The following is a 23,693-nucleotide window of genomic DNA, read 5'->3' as shown; positions in this document are numbered from 1 at the left end:
AGTAGGAAAATGGTCACTATGCAAATAGAACATCAATTTTAATGTAAACAAAAGCATTTTACGTTTTGGATACCACTGTTCTCCCGGATAAGCAAAGGGTTCTCTCTATGAATAGATAGGTTGGCTCTGCTTGGGAACTGCAAGAAGTTTCCTACAGAGATGAAAAACAAGGCAGGAGTCAACCAACCTCCTCCCTTGTTCCGCTTAGAGGCAAGTCATCGCCTACAGCTCTCAGCGTGTGGAGTGGGAGCAGGTCGCGGTGTGTAGAGTGTGTGCTGTGTTTGTGCAAAGGAAGAAAAAGTCAATATATCCCCGATGGGAAATCTGCCAAGTGAGAGAGAACTTCACCTCACCCATGTTAGGATAACAATCACCCCGTTTATGCTGGGAATGTGCTTGGGGTTGGAACTTTAGGGAAGAAGCTGGCAGGCCTTCTATATAAATTGTAAAATAAAATCCAATGAAATACCATGATTTTTAAGTAAGTGGCAACATTTTGCTTCATACAAAATTATGAAAAATTTCCCATAGAGGATGAATGTGCCAGAAATATTATTAAAATAGCACATTAACTCTGGACCAATACCTTTAAGTCAAAAGCCTAGTGGATAAATAAGAGCCCTGAGAATCTACATATAATGTGACTAAAACTGTCGAAACTGTCTGTGTACATCCAACAGTCCCCTGGCAGTCACACCAAGTCCCCAAGGTTGGTATCTGTGGACAGACTGTGGCCACATGTAGCACTCTGGACTGTCTTCCCAAGGCAGAAACGAAACCTGCAGGCGTATACAATGGAAAACAGGATGCCGGGAGACACATCCCACAGAGGAGAATTTATTTATATCAACTAGTCATACAGAGTCCCCAAGGCACCCAGATTTATATCCTTGTAGTTCAGTTAAGAGATGACTGCAACAACCCAGGCATCTGAACTTGGACAGGAGCAGTGAAAAGGGGTTGAAAATGATAAATGCATCTCCAAGGGACACTGAGGGGAAGAGTCCGAGGAACTGCCTGGAGAAGTCGCAGAGAAGTCTGTGGCCCACACCTCTACAAGGGAGTGGCAGGATGTCAAGAGGAGAGAAGACTTGGAGGAAAGACTTTTAGCTTGTGTTCAGACACCATGGACTTCAGGTGTTGGCAGGACATTCAGGGGAACATGACCCACAGTCAGAAATGCATTACTGGCACGCTAGCAAGAAGCTGGAGTTGAAGTTACTTGATGGAGTCTTCCAAACAAAAGCAGCGTTGAGAACCGGGGTAAACGCTTAGAGAATGATTACATTTAGGAGCAAGTGGGCGTTGCGCAATAAAGAACCTTGAACTTTTTTGGCTTTGAGAATGATCAAGCAGAGGAAAATGTTTTGTTTGCTGTTTGTTTCAAATTCACAAAGTGTGAAAGACGCTCAAACATGTTTATGGGCTGAGGAGAAGGAGCCTGGGGGTCAGGGTGGCAGGGAGTTTGAACATGCAGGAGGGAAGGGCTGCAGAATTGTGCCAGCCAGGATGTCAGAGCAGCCGCAGGGAGCCTGCATGGGGACCGAATTCTCTTGGGCGATGGCAAGACTTAGGGTGGACAGGGAGAGTCTGAACCTCATCCAGTGAATATGAGGCAACGACCAGGAAGTCAGGAGATGGCAGCAGCAAAGAAATGTGAAGGAAAACTCAGCAGGATGGCAAGCACCTCAGATGAGAACATGCACAATATGGAAAGCAAAATGGGTGGGAAATAACACTATAGCCCAAGGAATGTCAATGCCACCTGTGGTGTGAGAGCTAAAGGACAACAGGACCTGCACTAAAGAGACTCACCAGGGAAGACAATCCAAGGAAGAGGAGGAAGGAGAAATCCACAAAAATATAAGGGTGTAGAAAAATGTGCTTACTGTGGGATGGAGGCACTCATTACAATTTATTGAGCAGCCATTATGGAAAAGGGACTACCATGGTGAGCAAAAATGGATCAGATCTCTGCCCTTAGGAGGCTGACGGTCTATGAGGGAGGCTGATGTGAGTCAAGCAACCACCCATCCAGAGACAGACGCATGGGAGCAGGGGCTGCAGGGGACCACTGGGGCCCAGGCTGTGACACTGCAGCATTAGTTCTCATTACAGGTGTGGCACAAAATGATCTCCAAATTACGAGTTAAAATTCAGGGTAAAATTGTTGGAGGGCGACAGAGGTTTAGTTTAGTTTCGTAACATTGCCTAAAAGGTGGAAATATTCTGTTCACATTAAATAAGAAACCATTTAAAAGCCACTGAAAAGCAAAGGATTAACATTCCTCAGTTTGTACACCTAATTCTCTTGAGAGAGAGGGAGAAAAACAATCCCACTAGTTGTTTATTTAAAAAATAATTTTTATAATAATGACTCCTTTAGTGTTGATTTTATATATTTTTTTCCCCAACATAGTCATTGAGGATGTCCCACTTGTAAGATGTTTATTTTGTTTTCTTTCTTGAAAACGGCACATGTGTTAAGCTAGCATTCCAGAAAACAAGTTGTACCAGCAAGATTTGGGTATAACACTACACGGAGAGCCTCGCAATCCAATTAGGGCGCCATCAAGCCAACCAGCTCATTCCAAAATTGTTTTTGGATCTAACATTGACTGGGTTCTAGAGTGCTGGGAAAAAGGCCATAATTGAACTTCAGAAGTAGCTAGCTGCAATTCACTGATTTTTCAGAAGCCATAAAGATAATTTTCAATTGTTCTTATCAAGTGAGTAGGGGAAAAAAGAATGCCTCTTTGAGGAGCAAACATGTGAAGAAAAAATAATCCTCATCACTAGATTAGGAGTCCCCTGAGGACAGGGACCAAAATGGCTTTATTCCAGGTGTTGCCCCCATACTGTACCTAGATCACAGAAGGCCCTTCATAAATATTTATAAAATGAATAACGAAGTTGTGGATAAATGCGTGGCAATAATTCAGAAGGCCTGGTCTAACTAGGCTATGATTTATTTTAACAGGTCTTTAGAGTTTTCGCACAGAGGAAATTGTTTCCAACAGTGCCTTCCTGTAGAATTCCAAATATTTTGAATGATAACATAATAAACACTAACGTTTGAAACTGGGAAAATATCAAAGCCAGCAGGAAGGATGATTAACACTCACAGGAATGGTACGGACATTGCTGACACATTTTTCAGGTAGGCAAACACTTCATTGCTCCTTACAATGTAATTTAAAGACAATTCATCAAATACAAATAATTGAAAAACAGCTGGAATAATTTATATGTAAAATAATCTTTTCAGGGATTACTATTTTCACACAGTGATGAGTGGTGACAATTAATTTCTCCAACAGCTACTCCGCATCTACTCCAATTAACATTTATTCCTTCTTTCTCTAAACACTCCAGTTAAGCATCTCAGATTTTTCTTCAACCTCCACCTTCTTTCTCCCAACTGAGGAAGTTAGAAGGCAATTTCGTTCCATGGCAAAGAAACAAGAAAAGGCAAATTATCTAACTGAACTGGAACTAAACCCAAATTGCTTTTGTTTTTTCCATTCTTTTTAGGCATCACACTTGAGAATTTGAGTCTCTTTAGAAAACTATGAAACCATATAGAAAACTATAAAACTATTTTAACCTAAAATTAAATTCTTTGATTAAATTATAATGTAACATTAATACAGATGTTTAGTTATGTACCAATACTTTAGACTTTCAATTCACTAAAGACATCAGAAACTGGCAGAACTATAAGGCAGAACTATGCCGGGTAGTGGCTCAGTGTTGTGGGGGCACGTAGCTGACGTTACAATGTAACCCATTTAATTACTAGGAATCATCCTTCAAAACTGGCAACGAGTAACAAGTTTTTATTTCAATTTAAACAGAACACACAACTTCTCCTATCTCATCTTTCAATTTAGAATCGAGTATCTCCTGTTAGACCAGTATCATTAGGGGAATAAATGGAGAGAGAGCGAGCACTTATGTATCTCTGCACTAAAGTTTACAAAGAAGAAAATGGGTTTGTTTGGTTTAATTCTTTAGCTATTTGGCACCCCAGTATGGCTCTGCTTAAAAAAAAGGAATTAGCCATTTTTAATATAAACACAGACCTGTAAGTACCGCAGAGGAAAAACATGGGCTTCCAGGGTCAGAAAGATTTGAATTTAATAATCTGTCCCACCACTTCCTAGCTGGTAACCTTAAGCAAAGAAGGTAATTCAACCTTTCAGAGTCTCCTCCTCATCCATAGGATGGGGTAGGACAACTCACCATTCAGGTTGTAGCTGGGGTTAATAGAGATGCTATATGTAAGCAAATGGAAAAGAGGCTGATAAAAGGTTTTGAGGGGAATAAAAACAGACAGTAGATTATTTATAATCCAGACCAACTGGGGCAGCAAAATTTCTTTGAAAAATATTTTCCTGGTCTTCTCGAGGTCTCCAGGAAAACAAACACATCCCCTAAAATAGATCCTGTATACCCACCCAAAATAGATAACCTGCATTCTCCATCGGTCTCAAGACAATTGCTGGGAGCTGCTGAGACCAACAGACACACAAGGGAAACCATCATTATTCTATAGCAGAAATGCCCGGGACTAAGGAAGGGAACAAGGCAACAAGGTTGACATCATACGAAGAATGAGAGAGAGCAGCTACGAGTTGGACTCGGCTCTTTCCCACCAGCTGGGATGTTGCTGAATTTATTTTTATACTTGCACCTGCAAAAAATAAAAAAATTGAAAAAACAAAACAAACAAACAAAAACCATTCAAAAGACTGATTGCTTACTTGATTAATACAACACTCAGTGAATCATGTTGAAATCTGATTAGGCACTGTCTACAGGACATCTAGGCAGATACAAGTTGTTGTTCCTTTTGGTTGTGGAAAAGCCTGCACTATATAAGATATGTTGCCATGGCTGCCAAACACAGGAAGTTACATTTTACTCTTGTTTCCAAATATGCCTAATGTCAAAATCTAAAGCAAAAAAAAAGGTCCATTTTATGATTCCATTAACCTCAGACACTTTACATTAAGACCACCTTTAAATTCAACGTAGATGACTATGTCCTGGAGGACTCTTGATTATGAAAACTGTTATCCACTGGACTGGCTAAGAAATTATTATCAAAGGGGCCTGTTTATTCTGCCCTTCCCTTTTCAAGATCTAGCAGGAACCTTGTACTCCTCTTTCTCTTTGCCTCTAGCACGGAGTACCCAGCAAGAAAAATAAGCTTGGAACTGGCACTGAAAAACCACAAGTAATTATGCATTAAATCCTCATCAGTTATGTCCACTGAATATAGTAAGACTTTAGTTTTAGGGCCTTGGGATATAGAATTTTGACTCTAACACAGGGTCTTGGATCCAAGTGAAGTATTCTTGCTTGGAAGAAGGCCAATGCTCTATGACTTTTAACCTTCCTTAGCTTGAGTGCTCAGCATATTCTAATCTGCAAGATTCCTCAAAAGTCTAACAAGAAAGTCACAAGTAATGGGTGTGGAGCTTTGACTAATAGTTTCTGCTCGTCCCGACCCTCACACCCAGCCCGTGATTATGTGGATTCAGATTAGGGCCTAAAAGGATTGGGTCTTGCAGCGATTTAGAAGTGCTTTGTATCCAGCCATGTCAAGCTCTAACTTACTTCTAGGAAACTCCTGGTCCAAGAGATGCCTATAAAATTCAATAATTTCTGAGGTTACTGGAGAATTTTTAGTCTTTTTAGCAAAGGGTTGCTAGATGCTGATTGCTACATGCTGATTCATCCAAATCTTGTATATTTAAAGGTCTCGAGGGACCTGTTCCACTTAAAATAAGGAATTTTGAACCTAAAAGGAAGGAGGGTGTGCTTTTGAAGCACTATCTTCGTATCTTGTGACAAGATGAGCAGTCCACCCAAAGTGACCACCTCATTTAAGAGTTTTCTGCAAAAATTAAGAAGACACGGGAAGCCACAGTTGGAAGCCTACGAGGTGGCTGACAATGTGTCTGGGCCAGAACACAAATGCGGTTAGTCGTACATGAATCATCTTCAAATTACCAACCAGTCTCAAACGGGGCTGCTACATTTTCTGGCAAGAACATTCTTGTTCCGGCTTTACTTTGACAGGTGTTTAAACACTGTCTTTCTTTACATCCCTATTCATTTTCTTTCTTATTTTAGCAGGTCTTTGTCAGGAGACATGTCATTCTGTTGGATTTCAAACACACGGAAGACAATGAAAGCACACACAGTCAGAAAAACCAAACAGAGAAAAGGAATATATATATGTAGTGACAATGTGGGAACAAAACAGTTCTCCAAATAGAGTGTGTCACATTCAGAGACCCCAAAGAAGATTATAAAACCCATCGGGTGGCACATACTTAGTTACTGACCACATGGGGATTAGAATCTTGATAAGCAGTTTTGGTTTCTTTCCTCGGCATTACTCAATTTTGGTGCTCCCATCACAAGATACTGGGCACTATTTCTTACATAGTTATGGCAGAAATACAATGTTCACATATTCTATTTTCTAATTTTATCCCATATACCCTTTATATTTTATGCTTCACTTCCTAAGTGGTGCTGCCTAGAGACACTGGCTAACTCCCATTGCTGAAAACCACCTTCAGTACATCCCCTTAATCAATTCATATTCAATGAATATATGACATTGTTGGGGTGAGCAGGGAATAGGCCATAATCTGGTAAGGGGTGAAATTGACGAAATCAGAAAAAAGACAGTGGACACAATGTGCTTATGGGCCACTGCTACTGAATCCTGGTTTACACACACCTTGTGAGGACATTGCTATGGGCTGAATTGTGTCCCCACTAAATGCATATGTTAAAGTTCTAAGCCCCGTACCTCAGAATGTGACCATATTTGGATACAGGTCCTTTAAAAAAGTGATTAAAAAGCCAGGTACAGTGGCTCATGTCTGTAATCCCAGCTACTCTGGAGGCTGAGGCAGAAGGATCGTTTGAGGCCAGGAGTTCAAGACCAGCCTGGGCAATGTAACAAGATGCGATCTATTAAAAAAAAATTTTTTTTTAATTTTTTAAAAAATGTAATGAGGTAAAATGAGATCATGTAGGTGGGCCCTATCCAATATGATGGGTGTCCTCACAAGAAGAGAAAATTTGAACACAGACATGTATGCGCACAGAGGAAAGACCATGTGAGGGCACAGAGAGAAGGCGACCGTCTGCAAGCCAAAGAAAGAGGCTCCTAGCAGAAACCAACACTATCAGCACCTTGATCTTGGACTTCTAGCATCCAGAACTGTGAGAAAATAAATTGCTGTTGCTGAAGCCAGTGGCACTTTGTTATGGCAGCCCTAGCAAACTAATACTGTACAGACATTTCCTACTGTCTGTAAAGTTACTTATTAGTATGTTGAAGATAGAGTGAAAATGTCACACGGCTTTCAACCTCACCTCTACCTCAACCCACTTAAAAGAGGGAAAAAGAAAGGTCCTTTAAAAGCTTCTGCTGTGATTACTTTATAATGGCTTTCTAAATTAAAACATTCTTGTTTGCAAAATGAGGTATACGTGTGTTCTGTCATTCTGTGGTCGGATGACTGAAGGGGATTATGTTTTGAAAAAGTGTACAGTTCTAAATTCTTTTTAAAAATCTCATGTTTGATTTTATTCTTTTCATGTTTTCTTTCAAAAATTGGCAGGCAAGTACTTTCCAAGCGACAGAACACTAGTTGTCCACATATGTCTACAATTCCACCTTAGAAACCTTTAGGAAAATGAAACGCAGGGCAGTGAGGCCAACAGGAACGCACGACATGAGCTCAGTTCACTTGTTCTGGTTTATTCCAAGTTTCCATCCTCACCCGGCTCTTCCATAAACAGGTTGGCAGGTCAGCACAAGTTAACTTTACAGATGCAGAAGAAATTTTGAAAAACACAAAATCCCTTTAATGGATGGAACTGGTGACAGCAATCCTGAACTGTCTTGTTAGCTACCCAGCTGTTGTCAGAAAGATTTTTATGCTAGCAGGGAGGTCTAAGGCAATGGTTAGCACACCCTTAGAACACCTTGGACAACAAAGTGGCCTTCCACAGAGAGGCTAAAAACTCTTTAGAAAAACCATTTACGAGACCGCAATTAAGACTGAATGGAATTTACTTCACCCTCGGCAAGGTACTGCAAATAGGGACCAAATTGAAAGGACAGACCCCTAAAGTACAAATAGAAGTGAAAATAAAAAGCCAAACATTATTTGAAAAGGAACATATGAAAAGAATTTTTAAATAAATGATTGCTTCAGAATTTGCCGCCCACATTGCTAAAAGGGAAAAGGGTTCAGCCTTCTCTTTACAAATGTATTTTACTAAAATCTTGCTCACAGTCCCTCCCATTCATTATGAAACACCTGTTTTCATCTAGAGCCCCGTTCTTAGACTTTGGTTGCTGGGTGAAATAATTAGCGTGCAGCAACAGTCAGATGAAGTTCACAGGGGTCTTTTTAAAAAGGCAACTAGCTGAAATTCTGTTGCCTTTCCTTACACAGTAATTGCCATTCTGTTAGTAACTTCTTTGCCTCCCAATGTAACTACGCATTTAGTTCAAAACTGGTTATTGTGGGAAATGCATTGTTTTGCTGCTCATAATATTAACAAAATATACATAAATGCAAAAAGTTTCCAGGCAATGACTTTCTGCCTGAAAACTTTTTGCTTTTATGTACATTTTGTTAATATTATAAAATTCTACTTGACAACAGGAATATTTGCTTGTGAACACTAAATATTAATGACTACAATTATCAAGGCATTTGGGCATAGAACATCAGAGTCGCTATACAGGACACTGTGACTTTTACCTCAAGTAAAGAGAAAGATACAGGGGAAGGGGCAAAGGGAGAGAAATTTGCTTTTGAAGCCACCTTTCAAATACACACAGATGGTCCTCCATTTATGATGGTTCATCTGAAAACTGTTTGACTTTACGTTAGGTTTACTGGGATGTAATCCCATCGTAAGTCGAGTAGCATCTGTACGGTACTGCTAACCTATAATTTATTTTCCAGAGGATGTTTCTCATTTTAAGAATCTTCTGGAATGCTTGTTGAAAACACAGATTCTGAGACTCCTCTCCAGAAGATTCCAATTTTGCTGATCTAGAACATGGAACCAGCAGTCTGTACTTGTGCCAAGGACACTAGGGGAGTCTCACAATTCGGCAAGTTTGTGAAATATCATCTTGTAATATCCCAGGATCCTGTCAGAATCAGCATCCCATAAAGACAGTGGACCCTTAAAATTACAAAAGCACAAAAATGTAGGAAAATGACAGTTATCCTATGTAGATCTTACATGTGAATCTTTTTTTTAAAAATGTCAGAATGTTATTATCACAGTAAACATATTTTCAAATTAGTCTAATTGCCCATAAAACTTAAACTTTCATATAATGTTTTTTAGACCACCTCAACAAGCCAGGTCAAAGTTGAGATCCTGTGTAACAATCATCCAAGAAAGTCTTTTGAAATTAGTTAAAAGCTATTTGCTAAAGAGAAAAAATAAGTCTCCTCCATAAAGAGAAAATGTTAATGGCGATTAATTGTCAGTGAAGGTGGGTGTCTGTGCATATTACAGCAAGTTTGCTTTGCTACCCTACGACCCCGCCAAGCTATCAACCAAGCATGAAGCCAGAACACGGTCACTTTCTAATACAAGGACCCAAAAAATATATGCCCCAGGAGCTTTTCTCAAGAAGCTCCTTGTGTGTTCTGCCAAAATAAGGAAATAGACCCAGAAAAAGAAGGGGGAAAAAGGACATGGGATTCAGCAATTTGGAGATTCAACACACGAGGAAAGTGGAAAGAATCCCCAGGGCGTGGTGAAGAGAGATCCCATGGCAAGAGCTGGGCAGCAGGTGGAGAGAGAGGCCAGTCCACACGGGAAGAGGGCGAAGACTGTGGGCGAAGTTCTTAAAGATGCACTTGAAAGAATAACTCAAGCATCTGAACATATCGAGAAGAGATTTACATAACTGGAGAAAGGTGCAGGGATGAGTAGACAGGACACTTTTAGCAAGCCAACAAAAACACCAGTAGGGAGAGCAAAGGCTCTACAGGAAAGAAAACGTAATCACGGTTTACCACAAGGCTCAGCTGTCATGAGCTTTCCTGCAGTTTACATGGACTACTGACGTCATCAAAAGTACGATGTAAGAATGTTGGGAAGATGAAAAACTGGGAGAGTGGGAAATGCATGATTGGGCTGGGAGCAGGGATGGGATGGGGTGAAAAAAAGAGCTATGTCTTCTGTGTCTTCCGTTTCCACATCGTGAGGTCAGAAGATAATATGTCGAGCTGAACGATCAATAAGTAGCAATGTAGGCATCCTATTTAGGGACTGGAGGATTAAAGATCAAAGAATCAGTATAAACAACCCTACATTTCTTGGATGCTACTTAACTTTCTACTCAGTACCTGCACTCTGCTAATATATGTCCTGGCCAAACAAAGCTATTCATTTATCTGACAGATAGTTTTGGTGTCAGGCATATATCTAGGAATAAGAAAAGACACTGGTGAACAAGACAAATAATGTCTTTTAGCTCGTGGAGCTTATGTTCTAGTGAAGGGAGACGATGAACAAACAAACACAAACAAACAAGACAGTGTGAGTGCTGAGTGCTATGAAGGAACAGATAGCTGGGGGTCTGGGAAGACTATTCTAGAGACTGGTGGGGCAGGGAAGGCCTCTATGAAGGGGTTAGCTGGAGTGGAAACAAGGGCTCGCTTTATAAAAAGCCAGGGGAAGAGTTTCTCAAACAGGGAGCAGCAACTGCAAAGGTCCACAGCTCGGAATGAGCCAGGCTTGTCTGAGGACTACAGCACCTGAGAGGGGACCAGGAGCAAAGCGGTGGGAGAGGGGGTCAGAGAGGCCAGCAGGGATCACGTGGGCACACGCAAAGCCTCGAGGCCCAGACTGTGAAGTCTGGATTTCATTCCAAGTGCAATGGGAAGACAGGACGGTTTTGAGTATGAGAGTGACATGATTTATGCTTTAAAAAATTATATTAGGTGTGTGGAAAATGAATTGCAGAAGGGTGAGAGCAGAAGCAAGAGACCGGCTGGAATCTACCGCAGTTGTCCGTGCAAAGGGTGGCCAGGGCTTGGAAGGTGGTGGTAGAGACAGAAGAGAGTGGACTTGAGATATATTAACATTTTGGAAGAAAAAAAGGGCAGGACATGCCGATGGATCAATATGGAGAGGAAAAGAAAAACCTAGGGATGACTTCTAGATTGTGGGCTACAATAAGTGAGTGGCTGGGAGGTATCACCCAGGGAAATGTACAAAGTCAAGGGAAGAACTGATTTGGAGGACAAAGCCAAGCCTTCTGTTTAGATGCGTCAGCCCTGAGATGCCCAGGAAGTATTTGAGCAAACTTGCCAATCACACAGTTGCATATTTGAGCCCGGTGGGCAGAGAAAGGTTAGAGTTGCAGATACAAATTTGGGGTGACACCCTATTCTCATTTCTCCACCCAGCCCCGCACCCCCCAAAATCAGGCATCCTCTTCACCTGGTTGGATTATCGCAGCCCACCTCTTGGTCCTGCCTGCTGTCTCTCCCCCTGAAATCTATACTGCATGCAACAGGCACATTCATCCCCTTGAAGCAATGAAATCATCATCCTCTCTCTCATTTGATTACAAAAAAATCTTTATGGCTTCCCACTGCCTGTGGCTTTCAGTCCTGCCTTTCACCCCTCTGCTCCCAGAGCCTGAATTCTTGCCCCTATTCTGTGCTTTCTGCCCCTCTGATTTTGTCCCTGCAGTTCTCTAAGGTGTCCCGTCTCTTCCACCCTGATTTCTGCGCATCTCCACTGGCAGTGTTTCCAGGCTGGGACCCTGTGGGTGGGGTCTGTGTATCATCTATTTGTGACCCCTCCCCCACAGCTTAGCCTAACACGTTACATATAAATAACTTAAATTTAGGAACTTTTTGTTGGATGAAGGTGCCACTCTTTTCTCGTTCCTAATATCCCCTCATAAAACAAGCTGATTTGCAGGAATATACCTGCCAAGCACATACCAGCACAGCTTTCCAGGATATTCTTAAGCAAAATAGCACTTCAGTCCTTCCTTGGCAACCAAAATTTCCTCAGTGTTAAGGGCTGCAGTGTTATACTTGCCAGAAATTTGAGATGAATGAAAACATCCATCTCCTTGAAATGAAAATAAATGGAAGGGTAGTTTATAAATACAAATGATAATGGTTAGACCAAGCTTTTGTTAAGTGATGTTATTTGCCCATTCCCTTCCAGATCACTGTAGTTTTTGGTTTTGTTCCCCTACGGCAAATTGGGGCAGGGAGCAGGGGGGTGGGCAGAAAAGAAGTGTTTATTTTCTTAAGACTATTTCTACCTCACACTTTTGCATCAGTTGAGTCTTCACTAAATATTAATCTTTTCTCCCAGGAATAGAGACTCGCAGTTAGTCTGCTACACCAAAGTCCCCCAAGGAAAGAAAACATGTTGGAATTTTTGCTCTATTCAAATTAAAGAGGCTTAATTGTAGGACCAACAATCCAGTTTTCTCATCTCCTTCCCTACTGCATTAAGTAGGCAAAAGGTGAAGTCTGACTTGTTCTTTGGTTATTATGTTTTCATATTGCTGAAGATAAAATAAATTTAAGCTAAAAATATTTAGGATCTCACTCATTGACCAGACCTGATAAGCTATGGACCAAAGAAGAGAAGTTCAAATTTTTGCTCATTTTTTTTTCCTCTCAAAGTGAGTGACATCAGCATTATTATCAAACAGACTAAAAGGAAAATTAAACCTAAAGAGGAGATACGATGGCTATCTTAAGACCTTTGTTTCTGTTTTCATCATTGAGTTCACGTGAAAAAAAACAGTGATTGAAAAATAGCCATTGAATTTAAAGCTCGAAATCCACTCAGTTGGACAAAAGCTAGTATAGTCGCAGAGCAGTCAGGGCTTTAACTCTAGTTGAGGTCCAGGTGGACACCAGATATGGAAACCGTGGCTTTATCACGTCCAAAGCAAGGGAGAGCCATGACTGTCACACTAGCTCCTCATGAATGAATTTCCTATCCCCCACCTTGCCATATAGACTTTTCTCTATGTACATACTTTTAAAATTGGAATCATACTACTTTATAACCTGCCTTCTCACATGTTGATGTTATTTATCATGAAAATCACCTTTTAAAAATATTTTTACATCATTTTTAAATGGCTTATTCTATCACATGACTATGTTTCAAAAAATCAGTTTATTACATTATTTCCAATTTTGGGCTTTGCTAAACATCGCTATGGTGAGCAACTAATCATTTCCTTTACAACATACTTCCAGAAGTGGAACTGCTGGGTCTGAGTATATGCATATTAGAAGGCTTTTTAATATATACAGCCGAACTGCTTTCCTGATAGGTTGTACCCAATTTAAATTATCATAAGACAGTCATCTCCTGGGGCTCATTCATTTTAATCTTTGCTGAATTCATGGATAATCTTTTTTTTTTCTTTCATTTCATTGCTTAAACTTTATTTCATACACCATTTGGTCACTTATATTTCTTCTTTGGTCAAGTAATATGGACAAGTTACTTAACTCTTGTGCTTTTGTTTTCTTTATTTATAAAACACGGACATGGATACAAGTTACTCCACATGGATGCTGTGAGAATTAAAAAGTTAATTCAAGTAAAACCCTGGGAATAGTTCCTAGCCCACAGTGAGTTCACAAGTGTAGCCATTAGGTATTTTGAAAAATGCCTGCTCGTGTTCTTTACTTGTTTTTCTATTTGGGTGTTTACCTTTTTCTTACTGATTTTTAAGAGGTCTTACTACATTAAGGACATTAATCATTTTTTCTATATATAATACTAATAGTTCTTTCAACTTTGCAATTTCCTTTTTCAATTTGCTGATGATGTTTGCTTTTTGTTTGTCATGTAGAAGTTTGACATTTTTATATTATCAAATCTATTCATCTTAAACCAGAATAAATTACAGAGAAAAAACATTCAAATACGGAAAAAAAAATAGCAAAGAAAGCATGTTTTTTAATAACTCTAGTTTGTTGGATAGAAAAGAATTAATCAATTTGACTTCATAAAAATAAGTTTTGCTATAAAAAATACTCTAAACAAACTTAAGGTACAAGAAAAACATAGAAAAATATTTACAATATATGACAGACATAAGGCTAATCTCCTTACTACACAAATCTGTAAGAAATCATAAAAATAACTAAAAGCTATAGATAAGCAAAATTCAGAGGAAAAGAATTATAAACGCCCTATTTCACTCATAATCAAAATGAGATGCCATTTTTTACATACAGATTTACAAAAATTCTACAAAAGGGAGAACTATGAAACACTGAGGAAGGAAATAGCAGAACATGTAAATAGGTGGAAAACCATACCATGCTCGTGGATCGAAAGAAACAACATTGTTAAAATGTCTATACTACGCAAAGTGATCTACAGATTCAATGCAATCCCTATTAAATTACCAACATCATTTTTCACAGATATAGAAAAAATAATTATACACTTTGTATGAAATCAGAGAAGATCCCATATAGCAAAAGCAATTTTAAGCAATAAAAACAAAATGGGAGGTATTAATTTGCCAGACTTCAAACTATACTACAAGGCTGTGGTTCTTAAAACTGCCTGGTATTGGCACAAGTGCAGGGACACAGACCAGTGGAACAGAACAGAAAATCCATATATAAAACCATCCTTATATAGATGGTTGACAAAGCAGACAAAAACATACTCTCTTCCTATTCCTAAGAATCCCTATTCAATAAATGGTGCTGGGAAAATTGGATAGCCACATGTAGAAGACTGAAACAGGACCCACAGCTTTCACCTCTCACAAAAGTCAAATCACGGTGGATAATAGACTTAAACCTTAGGTCGGAAACTATTAGAATTCTAGAAGAAAACGTAGGAAAGACTCGTACAGACATTGGCCTAGGCAAAGAATTTATGAGGAAGACCCCTAAGGCAATCACAGCAACAACAAAAACAAATAAATGGGACCTGATCAAATTAAAAAGCTTCTGCACAGCCAAAGAAACAGTCACGAGAGTAAACAGACAACCTACAGAATGGGAAAAAATTTTCGCATACTACACATCAGATAAAGGACTGATAACAAGAATCTATTTAGAACTCAGGAAAATCAGTAAGAAAAAATCAAACAACCCTATCAAAAAGTGGGCAAAGGACATGAATAGAAATTTTTCAAAAGAAAATATAAAAATGGATAACAAACATATGAAAAAGTGTTCAACATCTCTAATCATCAGGGAAATGCAAATCAAAACCACAATGAGATATCACTTAACTCCAGTGACAATGGCCTTTATCAAAAAGTCCCAAAACAATACATGTTGGCGTGGATGTGGAGAGACAGGAACACTCATACACTGCTGGTGGGACTGTAAACTAGTGCAACCCCTGTGGAAAACAATATGGAGATACCTTAAACAGATTCAAGTAGATCTACCATTCGATCCATTAGATGGATCCATTAGATGCCCATTACTGGGCATCTACCCAAAGGAAGAAAAGTCATTCTATGACAAAGACACCTGTACCCGAATGTTTACTGCAGCACAATTCACAATCGCAAAGATATGGAAACAACCCAAATGCCCATCAATTCATGAATGGATTAGTAAATTGTGGTATATGTATACCATGGAGTATTACTCAGCTATAAGAAATAACGGAGATATAGAATCCCTTTTGTTCTCCTGGAGAGAGTTGGAACCCATTATATTAAGTGAAGTATCCCAAGAATGGAAAAACAAGCATCACATGTACTTACCAAAAAATTGGTTTCCCTGATTATCACCTAAATGGACATTTGGGAATGATACCAATGGGGTATCAGACTGAGGTGGGGGGTGGGGGGAGGGGATGTGTGTATGCCTACATGATGAGTGCGTTGCTCACCGTCTAGGGAATGGTAATGCTTGAAGGTGCTGACTCGGGGAGGGGGGGGGTGGGAGGAGGGGATGGGTGTATACCTACATGATAAGTGCAGTGCGCACTGTCTGGGGAATGGACACGCTTGGAGCTCTGACTCGGGGGGATAGGCAGTACATGGGCAACATATGTAATTTGAACTTTTGTACCCCCAAAATAAGCTGAAATAAAAAAAAAATTCTACAGAAGTATTTCTGCATAGCACTGTGGTCACATAGATTGAGTGTTCACTGCAGAAGGACACTTAAGCAAGGGCTGGAGTAGGAACTAAATTCCTGCTCATGTTCCACTTGTTAAGGCATGGCGGAGCTGCCTCACCCAGGAGTGACTTCTGTATCTCACAAAGCATCATATGGACTAACAGTGGCCCTGATTTGCAATGTTGGCGACAGAGTGCAGAAACAGCAATTCTCAAATAGTGAGCAGATACACTGAGATAGCCTCTCTGAGAGCAATTTGGCAAAGTCTATCAAAATAAACCACTCAAATCTTTTGACCCAGCAACTCCACTGCTAAGATTTTACTAGTACATGTAGTTCAAGATGTTTATATGGCAATGCTTATTTCAGCACTCTTCAGAAACACACACACACACACACACACACACACACAAAGAACCCAGAAATAATAGAAAAATGCAGTAGGAACAGGATTCTTTTAGAGGAAAGTTTGATATATCCACATACTATATTTACAGGATTAAATAAATCAATATGGAAATATTTTTCAAGTTATGTTACAAGAAAAACTCAAAGTATAGAGCAGTTAGGACAGTATGGCTTGTTTGTATTTTGATAAAGAGATATATGAATAAAAACTGTGCAGAAAGAAAAAAATATTTTATGTTTGGTTATAATTGGAAAGTGGAACTGGGGGATCTGGGAAGGAGTTAACTCATTTTGGTCTCAAACCATCTCGTAATGTTTGACTTTTGATCACGTACATATTATTTTCATTAAAAAGAGAAACTCTGCTGGGCATTCTGGCTCATGCCTGTAATCCCAGAACTTTGGGAGGCTGAGGCAGGAGGATTACTTGAGGTCAGAAGTTGGAGACCAGCCTGGGCAACAGATCTAGCCCCTGTCTCTACAAAAAAATTTAAAAGTTAGCTGGGCAGGGTGACGCACACCTGCAGTCCCAGCTACCCGGGAGGCTGAGGCAGGAGGATTGTGTGAGCCCAGGAGTCTGAGGTTGCTGTGAGCTATCATGATGCTACCACACTCTAGCGTGGGCAACAGAGTGAGACCCTGTGTCAAAAGAAAACAAAACAAAACTCTATCTACTTTTGCCCTTATGATTTCTTCCTATGAGTGGTTTACAAGGAAATGAATAAACATTTGGGGCAAGACAAAATACAGGGTCCTGAACAAAACCTGGAAACCCAGAAACACTGAAAGATATAGGTTCTTTCACAACCTAGGTGTGGTCCTGCATAATTATTCACTTGTTGCCTTGACTACAAATGGGGACAGTGGCATTACCTACCCTTTCAACCCAAGGGCTGAGGTGAAGCAGCCAAGAGCTAGTATGCGACACAATAGGGATGGGGTGGGGCTGAAAAAGACGAGAAAAAATAGTTACTAGATTCAGACACCACCTTTCAGACAATAGAGCCAGATTTTCATGAAGTAAAAAAAGAATAAAAAGAACACATACAGTCATTCACATAACCATTAGTCAGTCTGTTCATTGAGATTATTTGTCAACTCATTCATATATTCAATAAAAATTTATTGTGTCCAATCTCTATACTTGACAATGGGAATACTAGAAGTCTCAATCCTCCCAGGGTATGTGGCCAGTGGGTACTGGAACCTCTCTCTCTATTTGGGGGCATATATTTTTAGCCTGTGCTTGGAAATAATGTATCCAATCCTCAATAAAATACTAGCAAACCTAATCTGGCAACATATAGAAAGGATTATATACCTTACCCAAGTACAATTTATTCCAGAAATGCAAGGTTGGTTTAACATCTGAAAATCAGTTAATGTAACATGCCAAATTAATAGAATGAAGGACAAAAAACATATGATTATCTCAATAGAGGCAGAAAAAGCCTTTGACAAAATCCAACACTCTTTAATGATATGATACACATAAACTAAGAATAGAGAATTTTGACAAGGTAACTATGAAAAAACCCATAGTTAATATTTCACTTAATGACAAAAGATTGACTGCTTCTTTCCTTAGATCAGGAATAAGAAAAAAATGTTCACTCATGCCACTTCTAGTTAACATTGGACTAAAGTTTTAAGCCAAAGTTATTAGATAAGGAAAAAAATAAAAGGCATTCACATTGTAAAGAAAGATATAAAATTTTCTCTCTCTGCATATGACATTGCATACAGATCTTGTGTATAGTCTTGTATATAGAAAATCCTGAGGAATTCATTGAAAAACTATTAGGGCTAAAAAATGAGTTCAGCAAGATAGCAAGGTACAAGGTTAATATATAAAAATCAATTTTTGTATTTCTATACACTAGCACTGGACATTCCAAAAGTAAAATAAGAACACAATTTTATTTATAATAGCACTAAAAATAATAAAATACTTAAGGATAAATTTAACAAAGGAAGACAAGACATATACTGAAAACTACAAAACATCATGGAAAAGAAGATCTAAACCAATGTAAAGATATCCATGTTCATGGATTGGAAGATTTCATATTGTTAAGATGGCAATATTACCCAAATTGATCTACAGGTTCAACACAATTCCTATTAAAATCCCAACTGGCTTTTGTGCAGAAATTGGTAAGTTGATTGTAAAATTCATATGGAAATGCAAGGGAACCAGAATAGCCAAAAGAATCTTTAAAAGAAGAAGAAAATTGGAAGACACACATTTCCAAGTTTCAAAACTTATTACAAATCTACATTAATCTCAACATGATACTGGCATAAGAACAGACAATGGAATAGAATTAAGAGTCCAGAAATAAACCCTTACATACAAAATCAATTTTTGAGAATGGTGGCAACACAATTCAATGGGGAAAGAATCATCTTTTCAACAAGTGGTGCTAGGACTACTGAATGTTCATATGCAAAAGAATGAAGTTGAACCCCTACATCACACCATACATAACAATTAACTCAAAATGTATCACTGACCTAAATGTAAAAGCTAAAACTACAAAACTCTTGGAAGAAAATGGATGTAAATTTTCTTGGCCTTGGTTAGGCGATGGTTTCTTAGGTATGACACCAAAAACACAAACAACAAAAGAAAAAATAAACTGGACATCATCAAAACTTAAACACTCTGAGCTGCAAATCACACTATAAGATGAAAAGACAACACAGAGAAACGTGGAAAATATTAATATTTGCAAATCATATATCTGACAAGGAATCTGCATTAGTATATAAAGAACTCTTAAAACCCCATAAGAAGTCAAATTATCCAATTAAAACTATGCAAAGAATCTGAATAGACATCTTTCCAAAGAAGATGGAAAATACAAATGGCCAATAAGCACATGAAAAGATGCTCAATGTTATTAGTAATTAAAAGCTACTAATGCAAAATCAAAACCACAATCAGATATAGCCTCACACCTACTAGGATAACTTAAGTGTTGGTAAGGATATGGAGAAATTAGAACCCTTATACACTGCTGGAAGGAATGTATAATAAAATTGTGCAGCTTCTCTAGAAAACTGTTTGGCAATCCCTTACAAGACGAAACAGAATTACCTACCATAAGCCCTAGCTATTCCACTCCTAGATATATACCCAAGAGAAATGAAAACATAACTTTGCCAACAACTTGTATATAAAGTTTGTAATAGCCAAAAGTAGAAATGGGCCAAATATCCATCAACTGATAAATGGATAAATAAAAGGTGGTATATTCATACAGTGGAACATTATTTGGCAATAAAAAGAAGTGAAGTACTGATAAATGCTACACATGGATGATTCTTGAAAATGTTATACTAAGTGGAAGAAGCCAGTCACAAAATGACACATTATATGATGCCATTGACATGAAATGTTCTGAATATGCAAATCTATGGAGACAGAAAAATAGATTAGTGTTTAATTAGGGTGGAGGGGGCTGGGTGAAAAGGGTGGGAATAGGGATTGATGGTTGTTTAACACTGTGAATATCCTAAAAAACAATGAATTGTACATTTTCAATGAGTGAATGTTATAGTATATGAATTTTATGTCAATAAAACTGTTTTTACAAATAGAAATAATGGATCTAGCTGCATATTTGCAGAAATAATTATTACTGGTCCTCCTTGAACCCAGAGAAATAGGTGCAGCCCACCTATACAGAAGATTTTTACAAAAGCCCAAATTGAGCAATAAGTATGAATTATTAAACTCTGTGCTATTGATTCCTTTGACTCAAACAGATTTCCCCTCACTAAGCATTTAAGAGAAGAATCATCTTTAATACTATAATTCCTAGCAGCTGCCCCAGACTTAAACAACTAGTTGATGGCTAAGATCAAACAGAACAAGGATCTTCACACCATCTGTAAAGCCAGAGATAAACAGCTAACAAGGAGTGAACAAAATACTTAGAATAGTAGAGGGTCTGACATTCTCAGACTCAGAGAAGAATACAGGCATGCATATAAAACTCACCAAATGTTATTTTTTTGTTTTTGTTTAGAATCTGATGGCAAACCTTCATGGAATGGAATAATGCTAATAGATTTAAGAGATACTAAGTGGATATCATGAGAAAACTGCTGCACTTTCTCACAAACATCACAACTTAAGCCATAACCCCTAGCATACTTTAACTGCCAAAACAAAAAACCCTCTATGTATGGATTGGTCATTACAGTTTATACAAACTTTTAATCCACAAAACTGAGGACCTGCGATTTAGTTTAACACCATTCTAAGGGGTATTTCAAGCATAACTTTTCATTTAAATCACTTTTTATTTAAATAGAGTGCACAATCTCCTCATATAACTACTCATTTTATTAGGAATTATAGCAATCTGTGTAGTTTTTGCTGTATTGGGTAAGAGGCAGGGCGTCACATTTTAGAATTCTACTTGCTTCTTAGACATTTATGTAATATTCCTTGATTTTTGTAAAGGCAAAATTCGCTTTTCTAATATTCACTCAAACAATATTTCATGATAAAAAGAACTAAATTCAGGAGCGTACTTTCTGTATACCTGTTGTGTTGGAGTCCTGATTTAATTCTATCTTTGCCAGTGAAGAAATTTAAAAATATAACTCTTCTTTGAAAGGAAAAGGAAAAAAGTCACACTGCTTTAAGTTCAGACAAAGGAAACCAAGTCTTATTTGCAAAAAACACGAAGTTTAAAATCTGAGTCAACAGCCCAAAAAGTTTTTTCAAAAGCCATCGATATGAAGTCTTTTTGATGTTCAGAGCACTGTAAGCAAGTCATTAACAGTAAGGGAAGTTAAGCTGTAATCTCTTAGGGATCCTGATTTCTCTCCTTTGCAGAGGGATCCTTCTCCTCTGGCATTAACCTAAGCCTCAGCAAAGCTTGCGATATTCCAGAGAGTGAATCTGTGCAACATAAACCGACCCACTGGGGGCAAGGTGGAGGGGGCAGTGTATGGGGGGCGGTGGGATGATAGAATGCTTCCTAGCTAGACATTGTGGGACAGATTAAAAAGCCTTCCTCAGTGCCTTGTCATTTCCTTTCAGCAAGATCCTGTTGATGTTTGCACAATTTAAAAAATGTATCAAATATCTCAATGAACAACAGTAAATGATTCCTTTGAAGTTTTTTTTAATTGTTGATGGGAAAACATCAAAACAGTACCTTTTAAATTTATTTCATTATCCAATCACAAATAACACCACCAAACAGTTGTTTATCCCTGCACTGTTGGGGAAACGCCAGATGTACCTTCCTTCCCTTTTATTGTTTAAGAAAATGCAAAGAAGAAACTTTAAAAACTGCATCATAACTAGGAAACGTTACACAGGTTTCCATAAAACGAACTTTAGCCCTCGACAAGTAAGTTCATGGGAGATGTTTCCCTACATTTTACAGCTTCTATGTCTAACATAAACAAAACAAGTATCATTTGAAACAATTACGCATTTGGGGGGAGTTATTAAGTATTCAGCGTTCTGCCAGGATAAGAGAAGGCAATCAGCACTTCTACTCCAAATAACAAACCATAAATCAGTTGACAAGCTTGAAAGAATTTCAGTGCTAGTCTGTTCGGAAGCCAAGCGTAAATACAGAAAAACCTGTTGGCATGTTTCTCTTGCTCCCTAAGTTTCGCGTTTTTAAAAACAGAGTAACACGCAAATGGCGTTTCCCGTAAGTTTCTGGCTCCGAAGTAATTTGGAGAAAAACCACAGTGAGGCATCGCGCACAGAAAATGGAGCCTGTGCCTTTAAGGTAAAATCGGCTGGATCCCAAAAGGCATTCCACTTTCACGACAAAGAGTTTGGCGAGCGCTACCTCTGGGGTTTCTCCGAGGGACTTGGCGGGTCCGAGCGGAACCCGACGAGTCGACGAGCCCTGGCCTGTCCCAGGGGCCCGCAACAAGCCCCGCGCCCGCGCAGCGGGAGCGCATCGCGCGCGCCCCGGACTCACCGCTGCCGGGCTGCGGGGACAGCGTGGAGACCGAGGTCTGGCCCATGGCCGGGGTCGCAGGGCCAGGTCCAGCGATCACGAGGCTCTTTTGGTCCTTCGATCATGGGTCCGCTCCCAGCCAGATTTCCAAGCGTTCATTTCCCGGCCTGTGCAGAGCTGCCCGCCCGGTCCCCTCACCTTCTCCCCTGCGCGGGTCTCCCAGCCCGGCCGGCCGCAGCCGGCGCGGCGGATCCTGCCCAGCGGATGCCTGTCATTCCTCTATGCAGATTAGCTGGGGTCAGAGGTCACGGGAGGAAGGAGGGGGGCGAGGGCGATAGCAGGGGAGGAGGAGGGAAGGGGGGATGCGGGGAGGCTCAGGATGGTCCAGCCTCACCCCCCAGGGCTGGGAGACCGGCACCCCCCCAGGGTAGCGGAGAGTTCAGGCTTTCAGGCTACTCCTCTTTAAGTTAAAAAGTTCAACGTCAAATGATCCTTTAGGGCTAAAAGAAAAGGAATTAAAGTACGTAGTCACGGTACTTAATTTAAGAAACTTTGTTTCTTTAAAGTTAGTTCCTTACATACATTCTGTTTGCAGTACTGTAGCACTTTCGATGTCTGTTGTGCACGCGGGTTTTTTCCCCGTTATAAAAAATTATCCTCCTTTTAACAAATACAATTTTTTTAAAAACCAACATTTATGGCCTCAATCAGGTTGGACAACAGATCTAAATGATGGATCTATGTGGGAGATCAACAAAGTATACACTTTGCTGTCTACCACCTGAAACTCTGGAATGTTCGCCTCTTCTACATTTCAAAAGAATCACTGTGTAGTCAGGTGTTTAAAATACACAAACGGTGAAAACAACAACAACCCCTGAAAGTAGAATTAAACTACTATAATATCCTATTAAATCTCAATCTTCTTAGATATATGAATACAAATAAATATTCTTGGTATTTACAGTTGATGGTTAGTACAATGAGTAATCTAAATGTAATATGCAATATATGCAATATATACATATGATGCATCAGACTGATGGTTACTGGATATTTTCACTTTATGAAAATCCATTGAGCCATAAACAATGATTTGTGCACTTTTCTGAATGTACATATTTCATTAAAAAATAAAAAAAAGAAAAGTGCA

The 23,693-nt window shown here is 39.2% G+C and overlaps 1 protein-coding gene across 1 annotated transcript in view; it reads right to left on the bottom strand.

Moving 5' to 3' along the window:
• Nucleotides 1-22,723, bottom strand: part of PHACTR2 (phosphatase and actin regulator 2) — a 124,247-nt gene extending 101,524 nt beyond the window's left edge. The window contains exon 1 of the mRNA XM_069487731.1: nt 22,562-22,723. Coding sequence (XP_069343832.1) covers nt 22,562-22,607 — 46 coding nt within the window. The 5' untranslated portion in view covers nt 22,608-22,723. The remainder of the gene's footprint in view (nt 1-22,561) is intronic.
• Between the last annotated feature and the right edge of the window lie 970 nt (nt 22,724-23,693).

This window comes from Eulemur rufifrons, chromosome 15, assembly GCF_041146395.1.
Source record: "Eulemur rufifrons isolate Redbay chromosome 15, OSU_ERuf_1, whole genome shotgun sequence".
NCBI lineage: Eukaryota > Metazoa > Chordata > Mammalia > Primates > Lemuridae > Eulemur > Eulemur rufifrons.
Note: the sequence above shows the minus strand (reverse complement) of the source record. Positions and strands in the feature narration are given on the sequence as shown.